General features: G+C 37.2%; 1 protein-coding gene across 13 annotated transcripts in view; it reads left to right on the top strand.

The window, feature by feature from the left end:
* Dsx (doublesex) overlaps positions 1-20556 on the top strand; it is a 203764-nt gene that overhangs the window by 26769 nt on the left and 156439 nt on the right. For 7 of the 13 annotated variants that reach the window (XM_012688749.4, XM_038020188.2, XM_062675970.1 and 4 more), the window contains exon 2: positions 5140-5220. In XM_012688749.4, coding sequence (XP_012544203.1) covers positions 5140-5220 — 81 coding nt within the window. 13 annotated transcript variants of the gene reach the window in all.

The raw sequence follows: 20556 nt of genomic DNA, 5'->3' as shown, positions 1-20556 counted from the left end.
AACAGTGATGTTCACATTCGCGTCTGTTTCTTGACCTACAGATTACAATACACAATGTGAATAAAATGATAATTTTGTATCTTATCGCGGCGAGGTGACGCGTGTTAAATCGCCGCTTTTTTTTTTAATAATTCAAACACATTATGTCACTAGTGAGTGACCTTTTTGTTCTGTACCAATTCGATTTTATCCGTATGTTGACGCAGGTCGTAATCATGCAAAAAATGTTGTCATATGTTAAAAGATCATGCATATCAAGAACAGCAGAATACGTAACAAACGCATGGATACTTCGCGATAGGAAATATGCCGGGTTCGTATCGTGCTAGTTCCTACCGTGGTGCGAATCTGCATATCTAGTGAAATATGGCGCATTTACGTTGTAGACGTCTATGTGCTCCATTAACCACTTAACACCAGGTGGGCTGTGAGATCGTCCACCCATCAAAGCTATAAAAAGAATATATGGGTAAACATACATACAACCTATTATCCTCAGTGACTAGATTGCTAGTCGTCTTATATATACATTTAATATTTTCTGGAATAATAAACTTGATCCAAAATTATTATTGAGGCCGTGAAAAACTGTACGCATACCTGCTTGTAATATCTATATTATTATAGTGAGTTTTGAAAACACAGGTTTGGGTACTAATCTATTAGGAAACGTTCTTATTCGCATGTGCAAATGCATATCGGATTTGAAGTAGTGAGTGTGTGTGTACAATCGCCTCTGTAGGTACTCTGGCTAGACGTTTTATCTCCAACGCGTTGTAGATAAAGTTACATGAGTTTGATCACTTGATAAAATTTTAAGCGGTTTATTAACGCTTACTGAATAAGGACACATTACTTTTAATTATGCTTTGTTTTTTGAAACAAATGAAGGTGGTGCTCTATTCTATAATTCAAGGCAAAATATTGATAGGGCTTTCTCTGAGCTCGCAAGGTTATGTGCCACCAATCTGTTTATTTGAAGGTTACGCAATAGCTGAATTTCTGCATAGAAACTATTTCATATTTCGAATAATTTCGAATTTCTTGCTGGTGGTAAGACCTCTTGTGAGTCCGCACTGGTAGGTACCACCACCCTGCCTATTTCTGCTGTGAAGCAGTAGTGCGTTTCGGTTTGAAGGTGGGCCGTTCGAAGGTACTCATATCTCAAGGCTGGTGTCGGAATTTACTTTGTGGATGTCTGTGGGCTCCGGTAACCACTTAACACCAGGTGGGCTGTGAGCTCGTCCACCGACCTATGCAATAAGAAAAAAGAATAGAGCTTTATGCTTAAAGCATCGAGAGTAACGATTCTAAAAGATCATTTTAATCATCAAAACGAGCATATAATACGACATATGGCAAACCGGCACACAAACACAGTATCGAATATTTTTTTATTCGCTAAATTCACAACATTACAATTTGCGTATTTCGTGAGAAAAGCTCCCGGATCAATGGGCGAACGCTTTTGAGGAAACTTGCGGTTTGAGGACGCGGTCTGACCTCGCCCTCAAACCGAGGTTTTCTTTGTAGCGATCGCACCACAGTTATTTATTATAAATAAAATAATGCTTTAGCTACTGTACGAAATATCTTATTTTATTTCACAACCCAATATTGTCGTTATCTTTATTTCCATTTCCCTTAGATTTAATTTTTATAGTTAGATATATTCACACAAATTTTTAATTAATTTTTTTCCTACCTAATCGTTGGTAACCTAAGGCGCTATTCTATTTTCGCGCGGACCGGTTGGTGAGCTCGCGGGCTCAACCTGAGAGAATTGCTAACACTACTAGCCCTAGCAAGAGCAATGTTTCGCTAAATCTACTACCGGATCGGAAACGCGACCCACTGAGAAAATCGGGCGAGAAACTCAGTGGGTTTGCAATAACACGTGCTCACAATAAAGAAATTAGATCGTGGAATAGAAAGCCACAAGGACATTGTGTGAACTAAAGAACACATTTTATAAAATACCTATGTAGATTTGTTATTTCAAATAAAATGTACACTGAATGAAAGCTTTGAGAGGTCCTTAATTCAAAATATTGGTTTATTGAAATTTACATGGAAATTCCTTTGGAAACAAACAAGTCTGTACCTTATATTGCGAGAAAGAAACTAAAATTAACGATTGTATAGAAAATTTCCTATAGAACCGTGAATTTTCCTTTGACTATACCTATTCTAATGTATAATTTCTGTTATCGTTCGTAATTAAATATTCTCGTTCTGATGAAAATCGCGTGAGAACAATACATTTTTTTTTGTTGCTTAGATGGGTGGACGAGCTCACAGCCCATCTGGTGTTAAGAGGTTACTGGAGCCCGTAGACATCTACAACGTAGACGCGCCACCCACCTTGAGATACAAGTTCTAAAGTCTCAGTATAGTTATAAATTTAAACAAGTTAAATGTTTTAAATGATGACATTAAACTGTAATCTATATATTAATACGTGAAGCAAAAACTTTGTACCCCTTTTTACGAAAATTGCGCGGACGGAGGAGTATGAAAATTTCCACACTTATAGAGAATATAGCGAAGAAGTGCACAATGCTAATTGTTTTTTTAAATAATGCATAAAAGATACATTAAATCAACAAAGAAAACGTTACACACACTACATACCATGTATTTGACGCACACATGCATGCATACTATTTATCGTCAAACTTTTGTTCTTGACGTCTGTTGTCAAATTGAGAATAGATTAAATATTTTTTGTCTTTGTTAATGTTTTTTATAGTATAGTCTTGGCAAAATTTGTGATTATAGAAGTGTAATATACAATCATAATAGTGTACAAACTTACAATTCCAATTAATTTTATAGTCGAATTTCGACTACTGCGGGACCACTAGTATAATTTAATTCGTCACGCTCGCTGCTAGAAAACCGTGGACGAAATCAACAACAGAGTCGAAAGTTCCCGTTGACTGGTAATGGGTTTTGCTAAATATTCGTTTCTTGCTCGTTACGCATTGTAATAATAGTTGTAACTTTACAAATTGTATTGTGTCTTCTTTTGATACCTTATTAATGAAAAGTTTCGAAAATTATTTTGAATAATAATCTTTTTTTTTTAGTGTGTGTGGACGAGCTCACAGCCCACCTGGTGTTAAGTGGTTACTGGAGCCCATAGACATCTACAACGTAAATGCGCCACCCACCTTGAGATATAAGTTGTAAGGTCTTAGTATAGTTACAACGGCTGCCCCACCCTTCAAACCGAAACGCATTACTGCTTCACGGCAGAAATAGACAGGGCGGTGGTTCCTACCCGCGAGGACTCACAACAGGTCCTACCACCAGTAATTACGCAAATTATGTATTATTTATTTCATTAGAAAAATTGGTACCCGCCTGCGGGATTCGAACACCGGTGCATCGCTTCAACAAGAATGCACCGGACGTCTTATCTTTTAGGCCACGACGACTTCAAAATCTGTCCTATTAAATTCGAAGTCTAGTAGCGGCAGTTGTTAATTCGTTTTAAAATTACCGTCGCTAATGTTGTCGCCATGCTAAGGTCACATCAAAGCTACGGAAAACTAAGGAAGAGGATATATAATTTATCTGAGCCCCTTTCTGTTCGCTAACGTAATGAATGGATCGGTAACAAATGTAAAAACACACGTACTGATGATAGGGTTTCTTGTAAGCATGTGTAGGGACCACATCTCGCCGATTTTGGCCGCGAGGCAGTCGTGCGTTGAAGAGCGGGACATCTGTTATGCAACACAATTGAAATTCGGCCTAATGTCTCGAGGTGGGTGGCGGCATTTAAGTGAATAATGCTTACGTGCTCCCGTAACTATTTGACAACAATGGGACTGCTAGCCTATGCAATAAATAAATAACTATAAAATATATTTTAATCTATCTATCTATACATATAAAAATGAATTGCTGTTCGTTAGTCTCGCTAAAACTCGAGAACGGCTGGACCGATTTGGCTAATTTTGGCCTTGAATTATTTGTGGAACTCCAGAGAAGGTTTAAAAGGTAGATTAATATGAATATGCTCGGAATTAAATAACAATAACAATTTTATTTTTCATTTGATGGGGGATCGGACGGTTTCTTTTTGTTTGTTTTAAGTTTATTTTATACAAAAGCTTAAGTCTTTTATTTGTCGATTGAAGCACTATGAAGTCTGCCGGGTCAGCTATCTATATATTAATACGTGAAGCAAAAACTTTGTATCCCTTTTTACGAAAATTGCGCGGACGGAGGAGTATGAAATTTTCCACACTTATAGAGAATATAGAGAAGAAGTGTACAATGCTATTTTTTTTTTAAATAATGCATAAAAGATACATTAAATCAATAAAGAAAACATCACACACACTACATACCATGTATTTGACGCACACACGCATGCATACTATTTATTGTCAAACTTTTGTTCATGACGTCTGTTGTCAAATTGAGAATAGATTAAATATTGTTTGTCTTTGTTAATATTTTTATAGTGTAGTCTTGGCGAAATTTGTGATTATAGAAGTATAAAATACAATCATAATAGTGTACAAACTTACAATTCCAATTAATTATAGTCGAATTTTGACTACTGCGGGACTCTAGTTATAATAAAAGTAAATAAATAATAATAATAATAATAATAATAATAATAAATAAATGATAAACAATTGTCAAAAAGAGGATGATTTAATTCTTCGAAGTAACTAGAGGAACTTGATCATGTGCGCTTGAATCTATTGATTTTTTGTATCCGTCTAACGTTAGTGTTAGAAGGGGACGGAAGATGTTTTGGTTGCCGAAGCGGCACGGATGTACAGTATTCGTCAGGAGTTAATGAATAAGACGCCCAGTGTGCTTGTATAGTATGGTACTTCTGTCGTAACAGCCATGCGTTACGGTTTATGCGGCCATTATGTATATTAATAATTTGTAGAAATTTACGTTTTTATTTATTTATTTATTTCTGCTTATTGTACACAAAAAGAAAATACAATAAAAACAGTTTTAAAAAATGCCTAAATACTATGTACAAAGGCGAGCTTAACTCATTCATGAGTTTTCTTCCAGCAAACCATTAGCAGAGAGAAATACGATGTTTAAGAGGGGAAAAGTGTACAATATCAAAGGTTTTTTTTTTATGATTGATAGATTACTGGTGGCCCGGAGCCTTTCCAGTTTCACCAGGACATGTGAGCGAGCAAAGGCTCAGCCAGGAGGGCAATATCAAAGGTATTAAAGCATGACTGTTAAACTAAGGTTTAAAAAAAAACATAACTATTATGACACAAATAAATGCGTAATATATCTTATATAAAATGAAAAAAAAAAAAATGTTCGCTATGGACCCTTGTGAATCTTCAGATTGGTCTAGCGGGTGATCCTGTGAGCAATATATTTATGGCTTTTGAATCCACGTTTGTCAGGATGTGTGGTGATATTCACATTCGTCCTATGGTCTTCGGCAACGGTAATAACAACAGTGTGAGCTTATCTTCTCGTCTCCAATAAAATATAAGACTGAATACTAGAAATAAGAACGAAAAGCACTGCTAAATCAACAAGTTGCCAAGTGCCCTCAAAGGTACATGTAATAATACGAATTTAGTTTCGATAACCTAATTGATACGTAAACAGACACTTTACCTACATATTATATAATAAGATTTGATAATTGTGTTTACGAACTGAAGAGCCCTCGTTGCAAAGTCCGCCGAGCGAGACGCGACGGTAACAACTTTAACTACATACAAATTAACTCATATTGAACAATAGAAATATACCTTGAATCGGATGCTAAATTTTATATAAATATATTTTATTGCGTAGATGGGCGAGCGATAATTCCTTAAGTGTTAAGTGGTTATCGGAATCCAAAGAAATCACAACATGAATACCGCAACCCGTTTTGGGATATGAGTCAAAATTACAATTGTATCATTATATAAGGATGTTCTGCCCTGCAAATTGTAAGGTAGTACACAAATACGGAGTTTTTTTACACCTATGCTGATAGCTTTGAGAGGCTATTTCAGCTTCTCCTTGACATGTAGGTGAGTTCACGGGGCTCAAACCGGGAGTGTTGCTAACACTGGCTCTAGTAAGAGCAGTGCTTCGTAGAATCTACCATCGGATCGGAAACGCGACCCACTGAGAGATAGATAGAGATGCACTAGTTTTGTTAATTCTGCCGGTCACCGTTCTCGTCGAACCCGTTGCTTGCGACGAAGGGCTCGACGAGTAAATTAACCCTCAGACACAGCCCACTGAGTTTTTCGCCGGATCTTCTCAGTGGGTCGCGTTTCCGATCCGGTGGTAGATTCTGCGAAGCACGGCTCTTGATAGGGTTCGTGTTAGCAACGTCATCAGGTTTAAGCCCCGTGAGCTCACCTACTAGTTAGGCGACGCTGATATAGCCTCTCAACTTGAGAGTCTCAAGGCTATCAGCTTAGGTAGGAAAAAAAATAAAAAAATGTTAATTCTGTCTCTTCAGTTAAAGTGCTTTACTTAAATAGAGAAGGTCGAACGACGTATTTCCAAAAAAAGTTTGACGCCATTCGTGGCCTCATGAATTAGCTTGTATATTTATCTCTTAATACAATTTATTTTATATGTTATTTACCGAATATAAAATTGTACGTAAGACCAACTGCCAAACACGATTGGGGCCGGAAGCCTCAATGCCATAATACGTAAAATAAATCGTAAATAATAACTCAGCATCATTGTTGCCAGTATAAATATTGCGGAGTTTACCGAAAATTGGTCAAGGTTGCAATTGGTAATAATTAAGAACTAACATATAAACATATTTGTATACAAAAGCCATTGTCGGTTTTCAATAGTAGAGAGAGAAGGGGATAGTACTGTGGAAAAATGTTTCTCCAGGGTTCTGTACATTTCTGAATCCCACTTGGGTGAACATTTTTTGTGATGAAACATAAATAAACATATAACTATGGTATGTGGAAGTACGGCCACCAAACCGTTGGTCGGATCAGATAACTGCGCTCACTGGACTCTCTGTTGCGAAAGCCCTGAGAGAAGCCGAAAACCGAAGCTAATGGAAGCTGATGGTACAAAGAGCCACGAAGCTTTCAGGGATACGACCTTCAGCAATGAAGTATTCGACTAAGAAGAGATGGTATGTGGAAAGACTAATGAAGTTAAATTTCCAAATTAAAAATGTCTAATCAAGTTATCTGCCGTCTGAATTAGACTTCATTAAAATCCACGCAATTTGGGGTAAAATTAATTTCGCCATTGTTGCAGACATGTAAAAGACGAAATAGCACTGAACGAAGTTTTTTGAAAACTCATTAGAACCTTAAGATATAAAGAATGTCCTTTATGTGACCGGGAGTGCCCTCGGGGGCTTACATGGCGGTTCTTAACAACCGCGAATTCGCTACGAAATTGCACCTCGAGGTTAACAGACAAACACGCGAACGTTGATAATGCGTAAACATTCTAAAGTCATTGTAATTTGTCCTAAGAATGTAAGTTTTGGGAACAATGTCTTTTGAAGTATGCGAAATTTAAATTGTCGCTCATTTGTGATGAGAAAAAGCGAGGCCACAGTGGCGACAGTTTTTTTAAGTTATACTTCTTTAGGCGCGTTATGAAAAATTGATGAGCGAAATTTTACGATGCGCGCGCACCGTTACACAAAATTAACAGAATGAAGTTGCCCACTAAATCGCTCATTAGAATACGACCGACATAACTTGGCGAGTCTGAATATAGCCGCAGGTGAGCTTTCCAAACCGCACCGAGAATTACCGAATTTATACGATGTCAAGAAAAGGGATGTCCAATATGCGTGTTTGAGGATGTTGTTTAATCGATTTTTTTTTCAAATTGATTAAAATTTAAATAAAAAAAAAAAGAAATAATTTTAATAAAAATAAAGTATACCTTCTTACGCGCGTACATAAGTACACGCACCCTTTTTTTTCTTCGCGCACTAAAATGGGAAAATTAAAACTATATTCGTTCTTAATTTTAAAAAAAACTATGATTAACGTAGACATAAAGACATCAAAAGTCGTTCTTTAAATACACAAGGACGAGGTCTCAATCACATTATAATAACGGATATCCCACCCACTGCTTTGTGGTCGTACTAACTGTAACTGTTGTGGAAATCGAATAATTCACGAAAACTTTTACAATACGTGTTTTCTTTTTTCTCCGTAAAACTTTAAAATTACTTCGAACGCTAATTACTTTTAATCAATTTTTTTTATTTTATTTATCACACTTTTTTTAAACATATTATTATCCGCAACACGCTTCGTCAGATTATAGAAACAGAGTTATCAGCAACACGCTTCGTCAAAAAGTACAATACTTACTTTCAGCTACAACCGTCGTCATTAATCAAATTAAACACATTAGATTCAAATGTAGTATCAAATCATTGCGAACCAACAGTACCTACTTTAAAATGCAAGAGGTAGATATCAAATTTTGATGGAATTCGACAAACTCAATTTCCCTCCAAATAGGTTACTGGCGACATTGGGTCACCGTCTAATAATTGTAGAGGGACTGTCCACACAAATCCCATTGCTTGCGACAACACTGACAGCCGAATTTGAAGTTTAAACCTACCGGATAAGTATCTAAATTTGTTGCAACCAAATTGTTTGGATGTTGCAGTTTGTTTCCAATTTGAATGATTTGTTGAATGTAGCGCTGTTTGTTCTAGTTTTATGCATCAAGATATAGTTTCTAGACGTAAATGAGATTAAAGGTTATCAAATTAATGTTTTATTAATGAGCGCGATTATCTGATTTATGTGAGCGTAATTGATGTGAATTGTACATGCGTACTTAATCTAACATATAATACTTATTGACCAATCAAATCCCTGTAAATGAGTTTCAATTGAACTTTTATTTTATTCACTCTTCAAGATTGTCAATTGCATTCTGCAATTTAGTAAAGGTAAAAATTTGCATTTTTAATCTCTTGATAATTAATACCCACTTAGCTCTTTTCCTTGCATTAGGGACGATTAGCGATTAACAAAATTATAATAATTAAGTCATAAAAAAACTTTGATCTTCGACGAAAACATTCTTAAAAATGTTAATCAAAAAGTAATAAAGTCTTAATTGTCATCCCTTACTTATCATTTAGCGAAAACACCTACCTACATAACCACTGTTATTTTTTATTATTATCGTCTAATCGTTTTTAATATCTTTGAGACGGACAGTAAATTGACAAGCGCGGTAGGTCTGACCACTTTAAATAATATATTACACATGTGTTTATTTGATGTAAACTTAAGCACTTGGTAGGTTTTTTTTCGTTGCACTAAATGAATGGACGAAGCAGGGCGGGCCAAGAAACTGCGATACTTTAAGACAAATATTTTCTCTGTATGGAAACTAGCGACATCTTGTAGCGGATGCCCCTAAACTTATATATTGTTAAAGTTAAAGCATATTATTGTATAATTAAACACAGAAAAAAAAAAATTAAAACCATAAAAGTCTTTATTTGTTATAGACAAATGGATTCAATTTTATCAATTTGTGGTTTCTGAAAATTTGTAAAATCCTTCATTATAAATAAAATGTAGGATAGGTAATCTGTTACTGTCATCTACAGGAGCTATGAGAAACTAATCGAAGCGAAGCCATCTAGTGGCTGACGCCCGTAAACATTTTTGTTGAGTGCCCGAGTTGCTTATCTATAACTAATTTATGCGTATTATCAATGAAATGAAGCTCAAAGCTCGCTTAATGGTGAGCGGTGACCGAAGCCCAGAAATATCACAACAAATGACGTCACCCTTGGGACATTAGTCGAAGTCTTTTTTGGGATAACCGCCTCACCTTTCAAGTTGGAATGTATGATTGCTTGGCGGCACCGCTCTACCCAGGAATCCTAAATGTACATATGCGCGAAATGTTTCGCGTTTGATTTCTATATTATACTATGTCAGTCCATGACAGTTGTATGTGGAGGCTACTTATCTATGCGATTTCCTGGAAAAAAGTGCTGCGTCTGCGAGATTTAAACACCGCTACAGCCATGAGTACAATGGGCGCAATGTGGGCCAGGACGACACAAAAATCAAGATTGAATTTAACTTTTTATTTTGTTACGTATTTCACGTTACCATCAATACACTGTAGAGAGGCCATTACATATGTGTAATTAAAAAAGGTATCAATTAAATCACACCTATTGGGTGTAGTTTTACAGCAAGAGTGCCATAAATTCCTATTTGCTTAACATTCACGAATGACTTACCTTTTTTTTATATAAAAAAAATTACACAAATAGCTCAGTGCTATTGATATTCCGAATTAATGTGTTTTGCTGTCGCAAAACCGACGACTTTTATTACATATTAGCATATTTTTATGGATTCTTGCGGTGAAATTAAAGTTTAAAAAGAAGAAAAAAAAACCGATCCAACTCATTGCGATACAGTCATAAGTCGTAAAATATTGTTTACGATCATAAAAATCGCGTCTAATAAAACTGTTCGGGCAAAAAGTTGCCGACTCGTTTCGCATTATCGATAAATGTTAGGGCGGCACTATGCTCTAGATAAGTTGAACTCTGAAGTTCTTTACCGCTCAACGTGCGACGGGTCCGTTTAAAACGGTTAAAGGCGAGTAGGGTTTGTGATGTTGATACGATTACTATGAGGGTGGTCGGATTAAATGTTTCGTAAGAAGTATGGTTGTAAAACGCTTGAATAAAATTATAGTGACTTTTTAGTACTTTAGCGGCCAGCAAGTTATTTCGATAAGTAATAGGTCTTGTATTAAAATCTGACATACGTCAGACTGACGTCATTACATATTTTTTTTCTAAATGTGTTTATTGACACGCTGGTTAGACAATACATAATCCTCCGACGTTTTACACGTGGTAGGACGAGTTGAGTGTTCGCACGGGTAGGTACTACCACCCCGCCTTTTTCTGCCGTGAAACAGTAATGCCTTTCTGCTTGAAGGGTGTGGCAGCCGTTGTAACTATACTGAGACCTTAGAACTTATATCTCAAGGTGGGTGGCGCATTTACGTTGTAGATGTCTATGGGCATCAGTAACCACTTAACATCAGGTGGGCTGTGTGCTTATCTACCCATCTACGCAATAAAAAAAAGTGGTTACCGGAGTCCATAACGGAACATATGACTACTTCACGTCAGCAATATGCGAGATAGCGGGACTATCTAAGCTACATGCTAGTAAACCCTATTCTTAGCACTCGAAATAGAGATAGGATTAGGTAATTATATAAGATTGGTTTCGATACTACGCCAAACGGCTCAGAAGGACGCCGATGAAACAAATGAAGATGTCCAGGGTCACCACACGATTTTTTTCTGAGAAGTAATTAATTTTAATTTTCCGTTTTAACCCGTTTTTCAAAGTCATCATCGCTAGAACAAGCATTAAAATGCTATTTTGTTTGTAACGAATATATACGTGTTTGGATATAAAACTTTCTGTTAGGGAAATTTCAATTTGGAAACAACCAACTCACGAGCTTAAGAAGAAAGCTTTTACCATAACAAAAACATAGGTTCAACAATCACTAGGTTTTCGTTCTTTATTTAAATTAACCTATCTAACTCAATCATACAGAGGTTTCTATTTATGATCGTTTTTCATGTAGAGTTATCTTATTGTTCTCATTTGTTGTTAAACTTGTAAATATAAATAGTAAGAAAATGTCCTATTTCTAAGATATAAATAACTAACATCTAACATTTTGAAGTCGTTGTGCCCTAACGGATAAGACGTCCGATGTATTCGTGTTGAGCGATAGTTGCATCGCATGTTCGAATCTCAGGCAGGTACCAATTTTTCTAATGAAATACGTACTCAACAATTGTTTACGATTGACTTCCACGATGAAGGAATAACATCGTGTAATAAAAATGAAACCCGCAAAATTATAATTTGCGTAATTACTGGTGGTAGGACCTCTTGTGAGTCCGCGCGGATGGGTACCATCACCCTACCTATTTCTGCCGTGAAGCAGTAATGCGTTTCGGTTTGAAGGGCGGGGCAGCCGTTGTAACTATACTTGAGACCCTAGAACTTATATCTTAAGGTGAGTGGCGCATTTACATTGTCTATGGGCTCCAGTAACCACTTAACACCAGGTGGGCTGTGAGCTCGTCCACCCAACTAAGCAATAAAAAAATAAAATAATAAAACTAAACCTGACGATCCTGTACATTACCTACTTTGCAAAAAATTCAGTTTTGCAAAATTTGTTTCTTTTTCAAAGAAGGATAAATCAACAATAAATCAAAAATCAGATAAATCAAAAAACAACAAAGAAGGAAAAATACACGCTCCTTTATCTAATATATGTACATATATAGTCATAACTACAAATGTCCTATAGATTAAATAATTTAACGTATGTATTATAACTGAGACATCACGGAGTTAAGTAATTTTCTGTAAAAAAAATTTTTTCTATATATTGGTGGATGGAGAAGCTGACCGGGTCTTAAGTGGTTATCGGAGCGCATCGACATCAGCAACGTAAATGTCGCCACCTTTTTGTACGTTTAAGGGACGCGCGGGGTATGTGGGTCTTGACGGTCCGCAGATGCTGGGAGCGGACCGCGGACCCATGAACGTTTTTAGAGCCCTACCCACCAAACGACTCCTCTTGCACTCTCTCTCCCAACGTCAGATCTCCGACCGGGATAAACGCCACCTCACATCTTGACACCAGAGTTCTAAGTCTCATTTTTGCAGTACACCTGCTGCCCCACTCTTTGAACCCCAACGCATTACTGCTTCACCGTAGATATAGGCAGGCTAATTAGTACCGTGGGGGGTCACAAAACGCCCTGCCACCAGTAAGAATAGATTAAATTTATCCAACTGCTAGAGCCTGAGAAACACAAAAGCTAACCTAGTTAGTAAAATAATCAATCATAGTACTCTGTCAAGAAAGTACCGGGAAAAGATAAGTACACTTTGTTTTATCCTACCTATGCTGATAGCCGTGAGAGGCTATTTCAGCGTCGCCTAGCAAGAGTAGTTCTTTGCGGAATCTACCACTGGATCGGAAACGCGACCCACTGAGAAGATTCGGCGAGAAATCAATGGGCGCAAATACACAAACCGTTAGTTATTCATCCAAGTTTATTTTATCATCTTCAAAGTATGCTCCTTTAAAAACTATAGATACACTCACGCCAACGAATAAGTCAACAGTGAAAATAATTTTTAACTACTTTTTCTGGAATTGATTTTAGTACTCGCCGCGAATTTCTCCGTTATGTTTTTTTTTAAGAAAAAGAAAAAAGCCGACAGGAGCTATATTTGTTGAATAAGGTTAAGGTACTCCTTACTTGAATAAGGAGTTGTACGCAGGGGCAACATATCGTGGTGCAAAATCCAGTTTTCGTTACACAAATATGACCTTTTTCGTCAAATTTTTTCTCTTAAAGCTCGCATAAAGTTCAAATAATATTCTTTATTTACTGTTTAACCTTCCGGCCAGAATTCCGAGTGCACAACACCGCAATAGTCAAAGAAAAGAGTCAACATCACTTTCACTTTAGATCAACTTTAACGTGGGTTTTTGTTTATCTTTTGGGATTAGCCGAGCGGCAACACGTTTTCATACCCAAGTGATTATTTAAAATGGTACGAATCGACTAGTGAGATACTGATAGTTCTGCGGCTATTTCTCTCAAACTTGATTGAAGATTTTCAGTCACTATTTCCTTCATTTCTGCGATGTTAACTTCAGTTGTAAACGCTCATGGCCTACCAGAGCGAGGGAAATCTTCCGTCATATCTCGACCATTTCGGAACACTTTGTACCACTCTTAACCACGTGTTTTTGAAAAACTTCGTTGACCGTAGGTCTTCTGTAACATTTTCCGTGATCCCGAACACGAAATTCTATTTGCGATGCAAAATTTAAGTCAGTCTCTTTATTTGATGTTTTTGTTCATTATAAAATTCACTACACACACTAGATATCATATAACTAAAAATAACACCGTATTTAATCTAATTAACAGATGCAATTGAAACTCCGCGCCAAAATAGAAGACAGTTGTCCGAACTCAACCCTAAACAAATCATCAGTTTCGGATACTTTTTTGACCGAAATTCAGTCAAAAATGTGTTGGTTTTTAAAACAATCTATAACAACGAACGCAAGATTTATGAAAATTATTTAATTCCATATAAGATATGGAAACGCGACACCCGACCGTAACTTGAGCAGTTTCATTCCTTCTTATTAGCATATGATAATTAAAAATTAATAATACTGTAAAAGGAATCCTTGTTTCGACTGGCCGTTTCGTTCTGGTTCTTATTGAAGTGTCATTTGTGGGTAAATTAATTAAATACATAGCCGTCTAGATGAAAAGAGTTACGTTTATTACATGTATGTAATTTTGCGGCTTTATTTAAAAACGATTTGATTCCTCGACCGTGGAGATCTCGGTACTCATTAATTCATGGTTCAGTGTGTTTTTCATAAATAATTATAATAGACCTTATTCTCGCAATCATAAGGGTTTTTATTTATTAATTATCTTCGTTAACAATGGTGATTTATATGATTTTACTTAGAAATTTCCACAATTTTTTTTTTGTTTATGTTACTCGCGATCGAAATATGTTGGTGTGGTGTGTAAATAGCTGCCAAGCGATGCGGTTGTACATAGGAAAAGCCTGAATCAATGAAGTCAAACCCGTGACTCGCATTAAGCTCTCCCAGACGTCGTCCTCCTCATCTCCAGCGATAAGATTCGTCAATGATTTTTCTGTCGGTAGGTTAGGTTGGAAGGCAATCGGGCAGCTGTTAGTAAATCCCACCCCTCCTGGCTGAGCCCGTGCTCGCCCACCTGTCATGGTGAATTTGGAAATCCCTCCGCACCAATAGTAACCGTAAATCCTTCGTAAAAAGAATAGAATCAACAGGGAATGTAAATGTTAAGGAAATGTAATTTGTAAAATGTTCGATGGTTTTTTAACATTAAAATTCAGCATTCTGAGAGACATGGACAAGTACACTATCTCTAAACGTAACTGTACCACAAGAACAATTAATTCATTCTACAATTTCACTCGCTACAGACGTAGTTAACGAATGCCCAACAAGCCTACATCCGAAACCAAAATGGCGTCAGGATATAAAACTGTCGCGTAATACACTCCGGTACGTATCATTCACATTGTAGACAGCTCAATGTCCGGGCTCGAATTAACTCGTAAACTTAGTAATTAGTTCAAGTGTCTTAGCTGGACACACAGTCCGAGCCATAAGCGAACTTACTGTTTTTTATTTTTTTATTGCTTAGATGGGTGGACAAACTCACAGCCCACCCGGTGCCAAGTGGTTACTGGAGCCCATAGACATCTACCACGTAAATGCGCCACCCACCTTGAGATATAAGTTCTAAGGTCTCAAGTATAGTTATTCGGTGTCATGCATCCTCCTTGCGTCCTATTCCTCACTGCTGAGGCTCGTGACCACCCTTTTGTATCACCTTCGCATGCACGATTTTTATCCATCTGTTCTTGCCTCTGGCGTGGATCGCGTTGTCAAGTGTGGAATCAAGAGCAGTGCGGATCTGGTCGGACTAACGTATTGATTGGGCTGCGCCCCCGAGGTCTTTTCCCATCTACCTTACTGGTCACTATGAGCCTCCCTCCATTCCTTTTTTTTAATTGCTTACGTTGGTGGACGAGCTCATGGCCCACCTGGTGTTAAGCGATTACCGGAGCCCATAGATATCTACAACGTAAATGTAAATGCCGCCACCTACCTTGAGATATAAGTTCTAAGGTCTCAGTATAGTTACAACGGCTGCCCCACCCTTCAAACCTATGCACTATGCACTTTCTGGCCATACTTTTGGCTCGTGTGTTATCATCTTTTGCGGTCTGTCCAGCCAATAAGCAAGCAAAGAAAATACACTAAACAAGTAGCAGAATTATATTCAACCACAGATTATTCATTTAACTAAAACTTATGAATGAGCTGGCCCCATTTCTTTCTTATTTACTGCCGTCTATTTGTTTGAAATGCCTTATATTTTTAAGAAGATTGAGAAATATGTCGTTTTTAGGACTTTCTGACGGGAACGCGAGTGAAGTTGTGTGAATTGTTTTATTATGTTGATTCAGTGTTTCTTCATAAACATGTAAGAACGGCAGCTTATTAATTGATTAGCATCTGATTCTGTGAAAATGCACAAACTTAAGAAAATGAAATAAAGCCGACGTTTGTAGCTTCTCGGGTTCTTTCAAAAAATCCACTGAAAATGTCTCAGTAAATAACCACAATTTTCCTAAGAATTTATTCCATTCTCTCTTATTTTGATTTGATTAATTGATCCCAATTGATTGAAGTTCCAATTAATCTACATCATTCTTCATATAGCCAAGAAGAAATAAGAGTATACTTAAAGGTTTTATTATCGGGCTATAAAATCTTTAAATAAAACGACTATTTAAATCTTGAATTAAGCTGTTAATACGAAACTTAATTTTGTATTGTTCTTTTTTACGCTAGATGATTAGATGAGTTCGAGATTGAGAAGTTCGATGACCTGATCGAAGTCTCGATTGTATTCGTTTAGTAGGTAGAGCCCTAAAAACCACCCTTGGCCCGCGGTCCGCTCCCAAGATCTGCGGACTGTCCAGTCCCACATACCTCGTGCGCCCCCTAGGCGTGGGGACCTCGTAGAAGTTTCGACCCCCGGCCCAGAAAAAAAACATCCTCGACTGTATTATCTACTGTTTGTCCCACACTTTAAATCTGAACGCGTCGCTTCTTCGGGATAGAAATAGCCAGGGTAGTGGTAACTATTCATGATGGCTCACAATATGCCCTACCAATGGCAAGCATCTAAGAATAAAATACAATAATTTAATAAATGTAACATTTTTTATTGCTTAAATAAATGGACTTAGGTCGGTAGGTGGTAGGTGAACAAGCTCACGGTCCCACCAGTGTTAAGTGGTTACCGCTGCCCATAGACATCACTGAGTGATTGCCGCCTTGAGACAGTGCGTCGAAATCTCGATTGTGTTGCATTAATATCGAATTTAATTTTAACTTTGAATTCATGGAAAATTCATATGTCACGATTTCGGACAGCAAGTACAAAATTAAAAATTCATATCGCGAACTCAACAAGCCGATACACAGTAACAAAGCGATTCGCAGTAGGATATGGCGACCGTTTAGACACTCAAAGAGCGGTAATTGAGGCATTGTTTTATATCTAATTGAGCGTTAATGTACACAGATGTCCGTCTGTCTGTCTCTCTAGCGTCCGGTGTCGAATTCGTGATATATACCGTTTCTAGGAACCGTGAACGCTTCTCGGTACGTTTCGTATAAATGAAGCATGAGCGTGTGGAATTTGAATTGAGCTGTTGCGAGCTAGACAGAATGTTGCGTTATCTGATTTGTATGTATGTAAACATTTCGCATGCTACTTTACTACGATAATTTCTGCGAAGTATAGAAATTGCTTGAGGTTTAATTGATGCTTGATAGAATCTTAAACGAAGAACCTTAAAGCGGCTAGAGATCGATTGGTACCGGACTAGACCGGCTATGGTATGAGCTCCTTTCCACGGTGTTTCTCGAGCGCTATGACATGTCCTTCTCCAAACGAGGCTTGTGGAGAGTATTAAGCGGTAGACAGCAGGTTGGCTCTGCCCCTGGCATTGCTGAAGACCATGGGCGACGGTAACCACTCACCATCAGGTGGGCCGTATGCTCATCTGCCTGCAAGGGCAATAAAAAAAAAAACTCCAGTCACCGTAGAAGGCGGTCTTCTTTGGTGACGGTTCGGAGTGACCGGAAAGCTTAGGCCGTGCGGCGCGTTATTAGGACTGTTGCATGTCGTTGAATTGATATTAAAGAGTAATTGGCTGTGTATCGCACTCCGACTCTGCATGCTGGTTCTAGTCGAGTGGTGAACACCGGAAGACGATCAGCACAGCATGGGCCGACCGAAGGCTGACGTATGTTAGTTTTCGCCGACAACTTTGTTAGAACCGTGTTATTGTGGCCGCGTCTCTGGTTGCAATGTTGACCGCGGTCGTCCTTTCTATATCTTCCGGGCGGGACTCGAATGTTCGAGCGAGTTTCTTAGGAGAGTCATCGTTTACTGTGCGGTTTTGGCAGTCGCACATAATCCGTGTGCTCCCTCTAGCGCTAGGGATCTAGTGCGAGGTTCGGGCCCCGGCCAAAAATAAAAGGAATTGACTTTAAACGTAACTTAAAACGTAACGTAACAAAAAAGCGATATGCCCCCGGTTCTTGATTTATTCACAAACAAATGTGACCTTTAAACGTACCGTTACCACTTTTTTTTATTGCCGTATAGGCAGACGAGCATACGGCCAACCTGAAAAAACTTAAAACCACCGGTTTAAAAAATGAACTGGATGTAGGGTTAACCGTAAACCACTTTTTATAAATCTTGATCTTATAAAAGGATGCATGATGAAATGTAAATAGTGAAACAATCCAGTATTTTCACGCTCAAAATCGACAAGCAAAGATGAGATAGATATTAGTAATTTGTAAGTGAGCGATTTTTGGTGGTAAGCTAAACGGACGCGCATTGAGATACAACTAGAGGTCCCGCAGTAGTCGAAATTCGACTATAATTAATTGGAATCGTAAGTTTGTACACTATTATGATTGTATTTTATACTTCTATAATCAAAAATTTCGCCAAGACAACAAAAAATATTAACAAAGATAAACAATATTTAATCTATTCTCAATTTGACAACGAACGTCAAGAACAAAAGTTTGACAATAAATAGTATGCATGCGTGTGTGCGTCAAATACATGGTATGTAGTGTGTGTAATGTTTTTTTTATTGATTTAATGTATCTTTTATGCAATATTTGAAAAGAATATTAGCATTGTGCACTTCTTCTCTATATTCTTTATAAGTGTGGAAAATTTCATACTCCTCCGTTCGCGCAATTTTCGTAAAAAGGGATATAAAGTTTTTGCTTCACGTATTAATATATAGATAAACCGGGAACTTAACTTAAACTTAACGTTCCGTTGTGTTAATCGGTTGTGATTGTCAGTTGTCTTAACGACTTCATTGAGACACTGTTATACTTTAATACGTGTGTTTTTTTTTTTTTTTTCATGTAATACATTAACCTCTAAATATAAGATAGAGCTTAAAGACGATATTAGAAATTCATTTCTCTATCTTTTAACAATAAACTTCATCTGTACGAACACATTTCACTCTTATGACAAAATTCCCGTCCGTTTTTATGATTTTATGGCTTGGTAATGAAAGTAAGTGGAATAGCCGTGATATAGACAAATTCCGCTCCAAAACGGAAATAATATCAAATGTGAACCTGAAATTGCGCGTTTTGGTATACAATCAATCAATCTTTATACTTATATATATACTAGCGACCCGCCCTCGCTTCGCTTCGGAAACTTATTATTGATTTCTCCACTATTTAATGGATGTTATTATACGTGTAAACCTTCCTCTTCAATCACTCTATCTATTAAAAAAAACCGCATCAAAAGCCGTTGCGTAGTTTTAAAGATTGAAGCATAGGAATATTGGGAAAGAGAAAGCGACTTTGTTTTATACTATGTAGTGATTTCTTCTCTGCTCACGCCACTGAACTCCTCCTAAACGGCTGGACCGATTTTAATGAAATTTTCTGTGTACCTTCAGGTGGATTCCAGAATGGTTTAGATACAGTCCAGTCCAGTCTATAAAATGGGATTTCGTACCTAAACATCTATTGAATAGGGTAGTTTTTATTATGATTTTCGGTATACCGTCCACAATCATGATTTGCCTTTTTTAAATACCATCTTAGGGCCTGTGCACACCACGTTTTTTATCCTACAGAGCGGTTTGTTGTCGTCTGTATCGCTACAAACGCGCGTCGACGGCGCGTTTTTATCCCACAGAATGGTTTCTTGTCGTTTGTATCGATATAAACGTGATGCTAACGCGTATTTGAATTTATACAGGTGTGCAAAGGTCTACAGGCTGCGTCTGACTTGCGTGCGTATTGCGTCTGTATCGCTACGAACGCGCGTCGACGGCGCGTTTGAAAAACGTGGTGTGCACAGGCCCTTAACCGTTAGCTATGAATAACAAAACATGAAATTGCCAGCCAGTAAAACAATTTGAATACACTTACATAAATAACATACACATTGAAATGAAATATGAACGTAAACTAAATATTTATATTTCTTGAAATTTAATTACATTAAATTTTAATAAAAGGACATTATCTAACAGATTTATTGTTATTAATTAATTTTTCATTTCAACCTGGCTTATTGTGGGCATTCGATTAAAATATATATGTATAATTACGTATCGTAATGAAGTAATTAATTTGTATTATTTACATAAATGTGGCGTAAATTTTCATTATTTCCATATTTTATTGAGATTTCGTATTGGGAAAATTTTATATTTTACTCTAGGTAATTAATAACATTGCAGTTTCAAGGGATCTGTTTCGAGTTTCCAATGGTTTTATTATACAGTT

This window comes from Bombyx mori, chromosome 25 (assembly GCF_030269925.1).
Source record: "Bombyx mori chromosome 25, ASM3026992v2".
NCBI classification, from domain to species: domain Eukaryota; kingdom Metazoa; phylum Arthropoda; class Insecta; order Lepidoptera; family Bombycidae; genus Bombyx; species Bombyx mori.
Note: the sequence above shows the minus strand (reverse complement) of the source record. Positions and strands in the feature narration are given on the sequence as shown.